The sequence below is a fragment of the Pterocles gutturalis genome, unplaced genomic scaffold (genome assembly GCF_000699245.1).
Source record: "Pterocles gutturalis isolate BGI_N339 unplaced genomic scaffold, ASM69924v1 scaffold37774, whole genome shotgun sequence".
Taxonomy (NCBI): Eukaryota; Metazoa; Chordata; class Aves; order Pterocliformes; family Pteroclidae; genus Pterocles; species Pterocles gutturalis.
Window position 1 is genome coordinate 1,922 of NW_010129473.1, and position 11,296 is coordinate 13,217.

General features: G+C 40.9%; 1 protein-coding gene across 1 annotated transcript; it reads left to right on the forward strand.

Annotated features, from left to right (window-relative positions):
* Positions 1 to 2,029: 2,029 nt before the first annotated feature.
* Positions 2,030 to 10,399, forward strand: LOC104466516 (chromosome unknown open reading frame, human C10orf128; the record flags this gene model as incomplete). Its single annotated transcript, XM_010079955.1, has 4 exons — positions 2,030 to 2,084; positions 7,344 to 7,394; positions 8,223 to 8,333; positions 10,375 to 10,399. Coding segments are annotated over exons 1-4 (242 nt in total), but the record flags the coding sequence as incomplete, so codon positions are not given.
* Between the last annotated feature and the right edge of the window lie 897 nt (positions 10,400 to 11,296).

Sequence of the window (11,296 nt, forward strand, 5' to 3'; positions counted from 1 at the left end):
GAATGAAGCATACATGGTCAGAAGTGCTCAGTCAGCTAGCTGAGCTATCTGAAGCATTTTGTGGAGAAGAAGCAACAGAATAAACCAAGCAGCTTTAGAGAGTTCACACAAACACCCAGATGTTTAATTGCTTCTCTGAAATATGAGAGTCCCTCAAGACCACTGACTTGAGCTAGGGAGGAGGGGGGTGGGGAAAAGAAAGAAAAGAAAAAAGAGGGAGTTGACATTCATGTTATTCCTTCCATAAGAGCTTCTCAGGAACCTTGGAACATGGAATTGTTTGCAGATGAAACACATGAAGTACGGAAACATTGGGGACTTCTTACAAAGATCCTGGTATCTTTTCCCTCCAGCTGGTGCAGAAATTTTTGGTTGGTTGGTTTTGGCATTTTCAACTCTGATCCCACAGAGAACCAGGAACAGTGAAAGAGCAAAAATTAATTACACACACGTGCATGTGCGCACACACACACCCTCACAAGGAGTCAAAGCATTAACAAACGCTTTCTATCATGTCTACCACACTCAGTTCTACCCATGTTTCATATAGCAAAATAAGCCAGGAATTAAGGCCACCTCAGAGGGTACATTGGGCATCTTTACTTATATTTTTAATGCCTCAAGAGTCTTATTTGTTGGCTAACCCTGTGTTTTGCTTATCCCTCCACAAACACCTGGAAGTCATAAACACATTTTTTCACTCACAGCTTGTCAGAGCAACTAAAAGTTTGTGAACATCTTGCTAATTTGCAGTCATTCTTCTGCCAAGGTGGCCATACATAGGCAGTCACTAGCATTCCTTATGGTATACAATAGTCATATTAAAAACAGACTTCTGCAAGGAGGGTTTTACAACCATGATTTACTCAGTAAGATAGATGTTTCATCCTGCCTTAAGATGTTGGATTCTGTCGAGACCAGACTGCTCAGATATTCCCTCACCAGCAGGAGTAAAAAGAAATACCCAAGAGTATTTTTTTCTCTTAAAACTTCTTACTCGAGATGTGTTTCACATTATTTTGATTGGAGCATATAAGCATCTATAGGAGACGATAATACTAGACAGCACAGGACTAATCTAAAGCAAAAAGTCAAAACAAGAAGCAAGGTGTAAACACAACACAGAGATCCTCCAGAGTCCTCTGCTGCAAAAAAAAAAAAAGGAGGCCCATGTTCTTGTACCTTCCATCTCTGAAGGATGGGCATGAAATGAGCTGGGAGGAATGGGTTCATTTAGCAAAAAACATTAATATTTGCTTGTATGTTTTGCTGTCATTCAGTTTTGGAACAGGTTAACCTCTTAGAAAAGATAAATTTTCCTGAAGAACACGAGTCTGTTTTTTCACTGTGGTTTAAAGAATAAGCTTGACTCTTATCAGAAGCATCATCTGCCAGTAAGTTCTTGCTTTTTAGTTCCTACTATGTCAAGACACTTTTCTAAAGTAGAAGTTCTTTTCCAGGAACCAGCTTGCAATGGTTTTGCAGCCACCGTGAGCTTCTTCCACTCTGCTCCTGAAAAAGCTGATTGATCATGAAAGGAAAGCGCCCAGCCAAATACTCCTCTCCTCAAAGTGCTATGATGGCATTCATGTTGAGTTAAAAAAAACCAAGCTGGCGACATTGAGAGAGATTGCCTTAGAAGGTTCTCCTTCTAAGATAGAAAACCCACTCATATCTCCATGGATTTAGAATAGTCCAGCAGAGACCAATTCACCGTGGTAGGACTTTTTCAATTTTGTAAAAATAAATGTTAGTATTTAAAAGTCTGTTATCAAGCAAAACAGCAGAGCTAGGCTGTGACTGTTGGCTGTCCATCTTTTCCACAGGACATTTTCAAGTGGGAAGTTTGTTTATATGTCGAATTTAAACCCAAAAAGGGGAACTTCTGTTTGCAGGCGTAACTACTCAGGATGTGACTGTAGTTTCCCAATATGGTCATGTGACCTGCTTTACTTTTTTTTTTAAGACACTGCAAAAGAGCTAAATTCATAAAATTTGGGTGAAACCACTCTGCTGTCAAAACCTCACAATGACCTTACTAACAAGATGGATATCATTCCTAATGGCATTTCTTCTTCTCTTGCGTAAGTGACCTATCATATTTCTTTTCCATCCTTTTTGAGAGCCTTTTTTTTTAAACTGAGCTTGATGGGGTTACTTATTTCCCAGTCTGATTGTATGTATGCTGTTTAAAACTTTGTTTATAATTCTGTTTCTTGGAGAAAGAACATTTGTTGAGACAGTGGGGTATTTTTGCTGAGTTTTCTAGCTAGCTTGTCCTAGACTGAGTGCTAGGTGATCAGCTGTGCACAATCCAGAAGACACCATGAAGTTAAATACCTGCATCTTTGCAGATGCAACAGCAGAGCTGCTGAGCATCCTGTTTGGCACTGCATAGAAAACAGTACTTTGGTAGAGTATAAGGAAAAAGTTAACTTGTGTACATGCTCTCTGCAAGCCCCTTTTGGTCTCTCTGATTTTCATAGGACTTGGATGCTCCTGACTCAGTTTGCTTTTAATGCTTCCTGCCAGCTCAAAGCAGGACTTTCTCATCCTCACAACTTGCCTCTTACTTCATAGTTACCAACCTCTGCCTTTTGCAGGGAAGAAGTTGGGAGCTCATGGATAGGAAGTGTCAGCAGGGGTCATATTAACATTGGGACTAATGTGGACTAATGGAGAGGATGGAGGTGGCAGCAGCTACAAAAAAAGTTTACTTGGGTTACTGTGGTCTCTGAGATGTTATGTAAGGGGGCAGGCACCCTCTGCTGGCAAAAGCAGAAATGTATAGAAAATCATACACCCTTGGGGAATGCCACAAGGGCAGTTTTCCCCACCTGAGGCATGCAGACCAGCTATTCCAGCTTGCATCCACTCCACTTCTGCCTCAGCTTCTGCAAGCAACGTTATCTGTAAGTCTACAGCACTGCACTATCCTCTTGTCATCCTTCTCGGGGTATACATAGGAATTTGTCACTCTATTCTTTTTCGTTGACCCTTCAAGCCCTCTGCACCTTTCTATAGATGCTTCCAAGAGTCCAGAGAAATGGAGACTGTCCAGCACACAGGACATGCATAATTAACCGTTCTTATAGATGAGAAAGTCAGCAATGATTGCTCCCTAGTTACTGACTAGCAAACAAATGGCACGAGTGCCATTAATACAGTAGTATCTGCCTAGAGCAAAGAGATGCAGACTCAAGACCAGCAGAAAATATTCTGCAGCAAAAGGCACTTTGCAATAAACTCAAGAAAAATGCATTAATATCCTTCCATGGAAAGGTGTAGGCAATGGCAAATCCATAGGCCTTGGATGGAGGGGTCCCTGGCAAGGACTAGAGCTCAACAAATTCCCATCTTCATGTAGGAGTGACTCCTATCCTCATCTATTACTACAGAGAACAAATTTGCCTCCAATTTGAGGAAGGACTCCATTTGCCTGGATGCCAGCAGTGCTTATCTTACGAAATTTCCATGTAGCTGGGAATTTTGCCACACTAAATACCAGCCAAAACACTTTTCTTTTTTTTAGTAATGGTTTACAGGAATGGTTTCCAGCAGTTTCATTGCCTGTAACCTCTTTGTTGTCATGGGCATTCCTTATTTGACTCTGGAGTTAATCAGACGCCCACTGTGAGCCAACCCTGTTTTCCACCCTACCTCCAAGTTTCCCAGATACTTGCTTCCTTTCCCATTTGCTGCCTCCAAGATAAATGGCACCGAGCCCCTGGCTGCTGCAATACCGCAGGACCAGCCACTATCGGCTGGGATCAATGAGAAGAAATCTGAGATGGGGTAGGATGGGAGAAGAAAGTCACATGGAAGCAGGAGGCAAGAAGCAAAGGGACTAAGGCAAGTAAGTGCTGTGCACTGAGAGAGACAAGGCACGTGTTGCTGTTTATCACTGCAGGTTATGGCTGGGAGTTGTTCACAACATCTAATAAGGTGGGGAAAGTGAGCTATTCCTGCTCCCTGATCTTTTGCCCAAATTGTGCTCTGCACCACTTTCCTCACTGTGCTGACCTATGGGCAAGGCACTGCATGAGCACAGTTACATAGCAAGGGGCACAGGTAGAACAGGACGTCCCTCAGCGAGACTCAGAAGCTGTTTTCTGCATAGCCCAGCTCTGTGCACAGCAGGTCTGACGAGGGCTAAGCCTGCCCAGAGATTCACTGAGATCATGGAACAGGGGTTCCCAGCCCAGTGTATTTATTTGCGGGTCCATCACCTGCTCAGCAGATGTACCTTGAGGGAGGTAACCGTACTGGCAGATAACTGCCATGGGCAGCCAGAAACAAAAGCTTTCTCAGCTGCATGCCTAGCTCCAGCAGACCTGACCAAGTCCGGCTCCTCAGGTAGGCTGCCACAGCACATTCACACTTACTCTTTCTCTGTCCCCTCACCTCTAACGTAAGACCTGTCTGGTCTGCAGTTTCCTCTCCAGACTTGCTGCCAACAACATGTGCACAAAAACGTTCCCCCACCAGTTAGAAACACAGCCCATGCGTCTCACCAGCCTCCCAGGGGGCACATCTCTGTTATAGTGCCAGCTGCACACTACGCCTGAGCCAGGCACATGGGAGAGGTGAGAAAGCACTGGCAGTTGCTTCGGTATCCTTTGAAAAATGATCCCGGAGTCACTCAAGTATAGGCATTAAATTCCTGTGCAAGGCTCTTCAATGCAGAAACAAATATTCCTCAAGTCCAGAGGACTTTTTCAAGGCATGGGAGTTAGTCTAAACCCAATATACAGAGACAGGAGGTCAGAAAGCTAGCACCGGACTGGAGCACTGCAGAATTTGAGGCATCATTTCTAACCCCTCTGTGCAGGGAGGTTTGTGCACATCCCTAAAAAGATCTAAACTGAAGACAGGATCGGGGTCAAAGGCTAACACATGTGTATTTGACTTAGTCAATCCACTTTCCAACTAAGAAGAAACAAACAGAAGCCAGCTATCTAACACAGTCTTCAAAAGCAAATGGTATTTAAGCAGCATCCAGTAAATTATATTAAACCTTAATTAAAACCATATTGAAAGTATGAATTGGAATGTTCTCTCTAGTCCTGTGGGTTTTCAGAGATTTCTCTTCCTCCCTTTTTAAAAAGAAACTAATAATTTAATCCCAATATATTAAACTGACCTACATAAAATATTCCATGTAAAATATTATTTCTGCCATAAAACACATAATCTGTCACTGGTCTAATTCCATTAGAAAGCATACATTAAGGTCTATGTATTATGATCAGTAGGATAATAAAAGTAATACAATATCACTTTTATTATGTTCAAATTTAAAACATTCTTCATATGAACACAAAGAATAATTAAGGGGATGGAAGAAAGGATTTTTTTTTTAAATTTATAATGAAATAAATTCACAGGTGAGTGCAAAGAGACTGGTTTTTCATCTGGAAAATCAGGAGCGATGCTTTTTACACCCACTGTATGATCTTAGACTTTTAAAAAAAGTATTATTTCCTTTTCTTTGTAACTTTGGTTTCGATCATCTAGTATAGCCAGCTTTTGTGATCACAACTGCAACTGGATTACCCGCCCCTCCCAACTCCCTTCTCTGAGTGTCATGGGGTTGTTGGAGAGAAAACATTTTTACTTATATATAATAAGTTTCCAGACATTTTAATTATCAAGAAAAGTTTGGCAAAAAGAGGACTTTCAGCTCAGAATTACAGTACACAAAATAAATTTGCTTTAAAACTAAAGATTTTTTAAAACTCTGTTCTTCAGATTTTTGAAGCTTGGTTCATAATTTATGAAAATTTGGGATTAGAAATGTGATTAAGACCAAGAAACAAAACCAAACCTGTTGTGAGACACCCAATATATCAGATTTTTCTGACATAACCCCGGAAACCCCAGAGCCCACAATCAGCTCAAGAGAGAGTTTCAGCAGCCTGAAAAGCAGACACAGAATGTATTTCTGAAAACATACCAAAATGCCTGATTTTGGAGTGGGAGAACTATGCTTCAAGTTTAAAAGCAATCATATTTCTAGCATTCATTTTACTGGACAAGAAATGAAAGCACAGCCCCCAAAATCTCAAGAAGAGAGAATTATTCCTCCACAAGAAGTGGAGGAAAGAAAGGGGAGGCAAGCTATGACTTGCGATGTTGGATACCTTAGCAGTAGGAAAACTGGATGCTTTTAAGACCTTAATATTCCACTTGAGTTTCAGTCAGATGATACTCCCTCATAATTCCCACTACAGGGGGGAATCCCTATGAAAAGGTGATGTTGCCTGCAAAACAGCTATCTTCCCACCAGGTCCCATATGTACTGTCACACTGGCAGTGGATCACCCAAGACCAATAGCTGTAGGAGAGGACTTCATGTTCTCTCTGAATCTGGTAGAGGAGACAGAAATTTCACAGCATGGTGTTTTAAAATGCAGGAGTCATATGTGCCTTTACAGCCTCCTCATGCTCCAGGCACTTCACGCACCTACACATCAGTTATGTAATTTGGAGCTACTTGAAAAGACTTGGTGGAAATATCTTTGTATGCCCATCACTGAAAAAAACATTTGAGTATACATTTTTAGCAATTTCCTATAATAAGTGAGTGATATTAAAATTAAACAAGACTTCTCTCCATTTTCTTGACTGCCTTTTTTTTTTTTTTTTTTTTTGAAAATTTTGAATGTTTCCTTCAAAAAGTATTTGGAAATGAATAGTTTTCTTCAATGCCACTTCACGCTGAGTGCCTGCATGCTCTGAGCTTCAGGCAGCATAGCTCAGCGGCTTTACAGAGAAGGGAAGGGCTGGGAGGGTGTCCTTTTGATGAACAGGGAACTTGGCATGGGAGTCTCTGTTGCTTCCAGCTCATAACGTTGCCTTGCAAGAGGAAAAGACTCTCTTCTCTGCCAGCAATAAATCACATTTTGAAGACTGGTACTACGGGCAGGACTGGGACTCGTTTTCTGGAGAAGGTTGCTGGGGTGTGCTATATTCTCTATTGTTAGAATATCTCATAAGCTTTACTGCATCTGTAATCTTTTTCTTGATCTACAGAACTTTTCTTGCATATAGCTCTCAGGCTTGCAGAGAGGAATCTCTGGAATGGAAACAGTACTAAGACAACATAAAAATTTAAAATTGCAGCTTCTGTTCTGTCCAAAACCTGGCATGTGGTAGCTGCATTCCTAAGATGCCCTCATTAACTTGACCGATAACACTTCACTACTCCAGGAAGCCTCAGATCCTTTCTTAAGCTTTACCAGGATCAACCATCCCCTTGGAAATAGCCAGGTACAGCATTCTTCGTTGAATATAGAGCACTCTCCTTGATGTCCTAACAGGCTAAAATATTTCGATTTCAGATTTTTGGAGAGCAAAAGTCTATGCTTATGAAAACTCAGAGGAGGAAATAGGTGAGTTCACGGTGATAATTTCACTTCCGGACAGGAAGTTAGGGGCAAGACAAACATAATAAAAATGCATGTGCTTACAAGATTCTATGTACTTTTTATGCATAGAAAATAATAATCTGATTGCGTGGTTGTACTTTGCCTAGCACAGCAGAGTCCTGCTGTGTGACTGGGGCTTTTAAATTACATTTAGGTAAATATAACACTTGTAGGGAGGACAGAGCCTGGAACACAGAGCCTGGAGTGGGCACCCTCCCGCCTGCCATATGAAGGTGGACCCACATGTCCACAAAGTGATGCAAAAATCACAATATGGTTTACAGTTTACAGTTAAAATTTCTCCTGCTTCCTCCCAGCAAAGTCTATAGAGGCAGAAGAGTCAGGGAGGACAGGAGCCTGGGGACTGGGAGGTGGAGATGAAGGTCTGTGTGTGCAACTATGGGAATAAGAGTTTGGCAGGATATGGAGTGGCAAGGGAGGGGGAATGGGGAATTTCACTTTGGGGGGAAAAGTAGAGCCCTAGCTCTAAAACTCAGCTGAGACCTGCATGCACCAAAGGCTAAAGATGTGCATTATCATAAAATGGCATTAAGCCCCTTAGCCACAGGTTCAAATGGTTTCATGATGTGCAGGGGGTTGAAAGAGTACTTCTCAGCTACTTACTCTGGCTCAGCATTATCAGAGCCTTCTGAACAATAAATACGATTTAAAAATAATATCTTTTTGAGAGATGCATTTTAACTTTGGAAATGTTGTGTTACATCTGAAACACAAAGACTGAATTTATTAATTAATGGTCTATACTCACTGATTTATTTTCAATTTTTGCAGATTTCACATATGTTATTTTAGGAGTTACTCTGGGAGCATTTCTAGCAGTTGGTTTTTTAGCAGTAATAATTTGCATGATCAAAACCCAAATGATTGACAATGTCTTTGGAGGTAAGAAAAAATACTCCTGATTTCTTATCCAGGGATCTAGATCTGAGCTTTAGTGTTAGAAACTGTGTATGTACTAGAGCTCTGGTTTTCCTTTGAAGGACTATTTTTAATGTGTCTGAAGTGCTGGAGTCCCTAGAATTGCAGATTCACATTTTAGTATAACTAACTCTGCTCTTTAGCCTTACAAGAGAAATAGAATTCACTGAAGCATACTGCCTGGCTATCTTTTAGAATAATTAATTTTTAAACCAAAATTCTCTCTATTCTATACAAGTTAAAGAGCCTGTTGGATTTGCAGGATTAGCAAATGGTTTGCTTACACTTCCTAAGCAAAATTACTGTTTATTTCACTGCTTCTGGACTTTTCTTTCAACTTATCTCTGACTGAGATAAGCAGTTTCCATCAGGGTACATAGCAAAAAAATTTATAACTTTTCCACTGTGAATGGTTTTCAAGTTGCCACAGGAAAGCATGTTTTTAATCTGAAAAAGGCAAAAGATCTCTGATCTAACAACGTAACTGCTGGTAGCAACAGGTCCTTTTGACTCTGGACCAGCAGTTTACAACCTACGGTTGTAGATTCAAATCCAAAAATCTTAAGAGTTAAACTGAATAATGCCCATCATTTCAGTAGACAGAAGTTAGTGACAGGCAGAATTTGTCCCTTGGGCTTCCCCAGAGGGTCCATGGCCCTCCATCCTCTGCACAGAGCCATAGTTAAGAGCTAGAAATAAACAAAGCATAGCAAATGCAATAGCAACAGATAGTGGCAAAGGAGGAAATGCAAAGTCCTAACAGCTTGACCAGAACATCAGTATAAGCTGTTCTTTTCTTGCAAAAAAAAAAGAGTCCTGGGACTTTGCAAAGGCAAATCATTGCAACCTGTGTTTTGCTTGTCAAGAGAGGTCTGTACTCTTAGTAGCATGTGAGTATTTGGCTTGGAAGGAAACCATGGAGAAATGGAAACAGAGAGGCAATCTCACGAAATATGCGGGGAAATAATTCTTACTGAAAGAAGGGGCACTGTAATAAGAGAGTTGAGGGACTGTAACAAGAGAAGTTGGGGACTGAAAGCATTGCTTTTTCTATGGCACCTCCATGGTGAATTTCAAAAAAGCACCTTTGCAGCTGTGGTTGCATGCAAAGTGCCAACTCTTGCAGTCCACTTTTAAAAACAGAGAAATTCTGATGAATATACCAATTTCCACCACGAAAAATGAGTCAGACATTAAAAAAGGAAAGTGCAGTGAGAGAACTCAGTTGGGCTGCTACAGCACAGGACTACGAGCTGCTTGTGCGTTCACTATATTCAGACACCTTTGCTTCTGCGGCTAGATCTTTGCATTAACCTTCACATGACAAACAAAACAATTTTCCAGCATCCAGAACTGTCTAACTCTACTAAGTTAGCCGTGCACCATGACACACTACTTCAACAGTAGTCACAAGACTCTTGCTTAGTAAAGAGGGGAGCAGAGTGGTCTTAATGACTAACCTTGGAGTGAAGTAGACCGAGCTCTTTGGGCCCAGATGGTGAGCTCAGCTTATGAGTCATAACCTGACTCCATCCTATTTATAGTAAACACTGGCCTTTTAAAGGATAATTTTGCAAACAGACTCCCCAGGTACCCCATGAGGACACAAATGACAATGTAATGCAACTTCCTGAAAGACAAATGGCTGATACTTTCTTTGATGGCACTACATAGCAGGTCTAAAGGGAAACTGCTTCCAACTCATTCTAATGAAGCACCTTCCCTCAAAGTTGTTTCTCATGACACTCTGGGGATGTACTACAGTCAAACTCAGAATAGCCAAAATATTAGCAAAGATACAGCTCTGAGAAAATTGACATGACATAGTCTAGCTGGAAGAATCAAGAACATCTAATATCAAAGAGTTTTGCCTCAGAAAGGATGGCTGGATCTTTACCAGCTGTAACTATGGTCTCCTGGTTGCATCGTCACAAGTTCTGAGCAGGCTTGTCACCATTCTGCTTCTGGTTTCTTAACTAACCACATTTTCCTGTTCTCTCTGTAGAGTCAGATGGCAAAATGGATAGAAGGTAAGAGTCAGTGCCTCATGTTTTTTCTGAGGTGGTGTGATACACAAACTGTAATGTTTAACTCCTTTCTCTCTTTATGCATGCATAAACTGAGATTTGAATGACAACACATAACACACATGCAAGCTTCCAGAAGACCATGATATGCAGTGTATCTACTGGAAAAAGGAAATTTCTTGTAACAGGGTTTTGACATTTCAGAAATAGGAAAGAAATCCCAGCAGAATGACGTTCTTTTTAAAAAGAAAATCCTTCAAACAATTTTAATTAAGCTTTCTTTCTTTTTTTTTTTTTTTTTTTTTTTTTTTTTTTTTTACTATGTATTGCAATAGCAAACTCTTTAAAAAAAAAAGAAGGGAAGAAAGCTAAAGGCCTTGTTTCAAAAGTGCTGAAGTTGGATGTTTTTTGACATTGCTAGAACTTTTCCGCATTTTTTTCTGAAACCAAGTTTTTACTGTATTGTCACATATTCACCAACCCTTTCAATTAAAAAAAAAAAAAGGAAAAAGATGTAAACCAGGGTAAATGGCTTCATCAAAGATTTCCCAGTTAACTGTGTCTGGATCTCTGTTCTGAGAACGCCCTTCACTCCAGGCTCTTACAGATCACGGTCCTGCAGTGCTCACTCCTGCTGGAAGGGATGCATTTTTGCCCTTTGCTTTCTTCCCCACTATCCAGAAACAGGAAGACCGTTTTAGGTTTTGAGCACCTGAGGGGTTCACAGGCAGATGAGGCAATGCTGAGCTGTTTAGGCAATGGTCACTCCTCATCTGTTCCAAGGACAGGCAATAGGGTAGAGATGTACAGGAGCAGGGACTCTGGACTGCAAGTTGTCTGTTGGCTCATGGTAATCTACAGATGTGGACACTTTTTTGTGTCCCTTTTAGACATTCTATA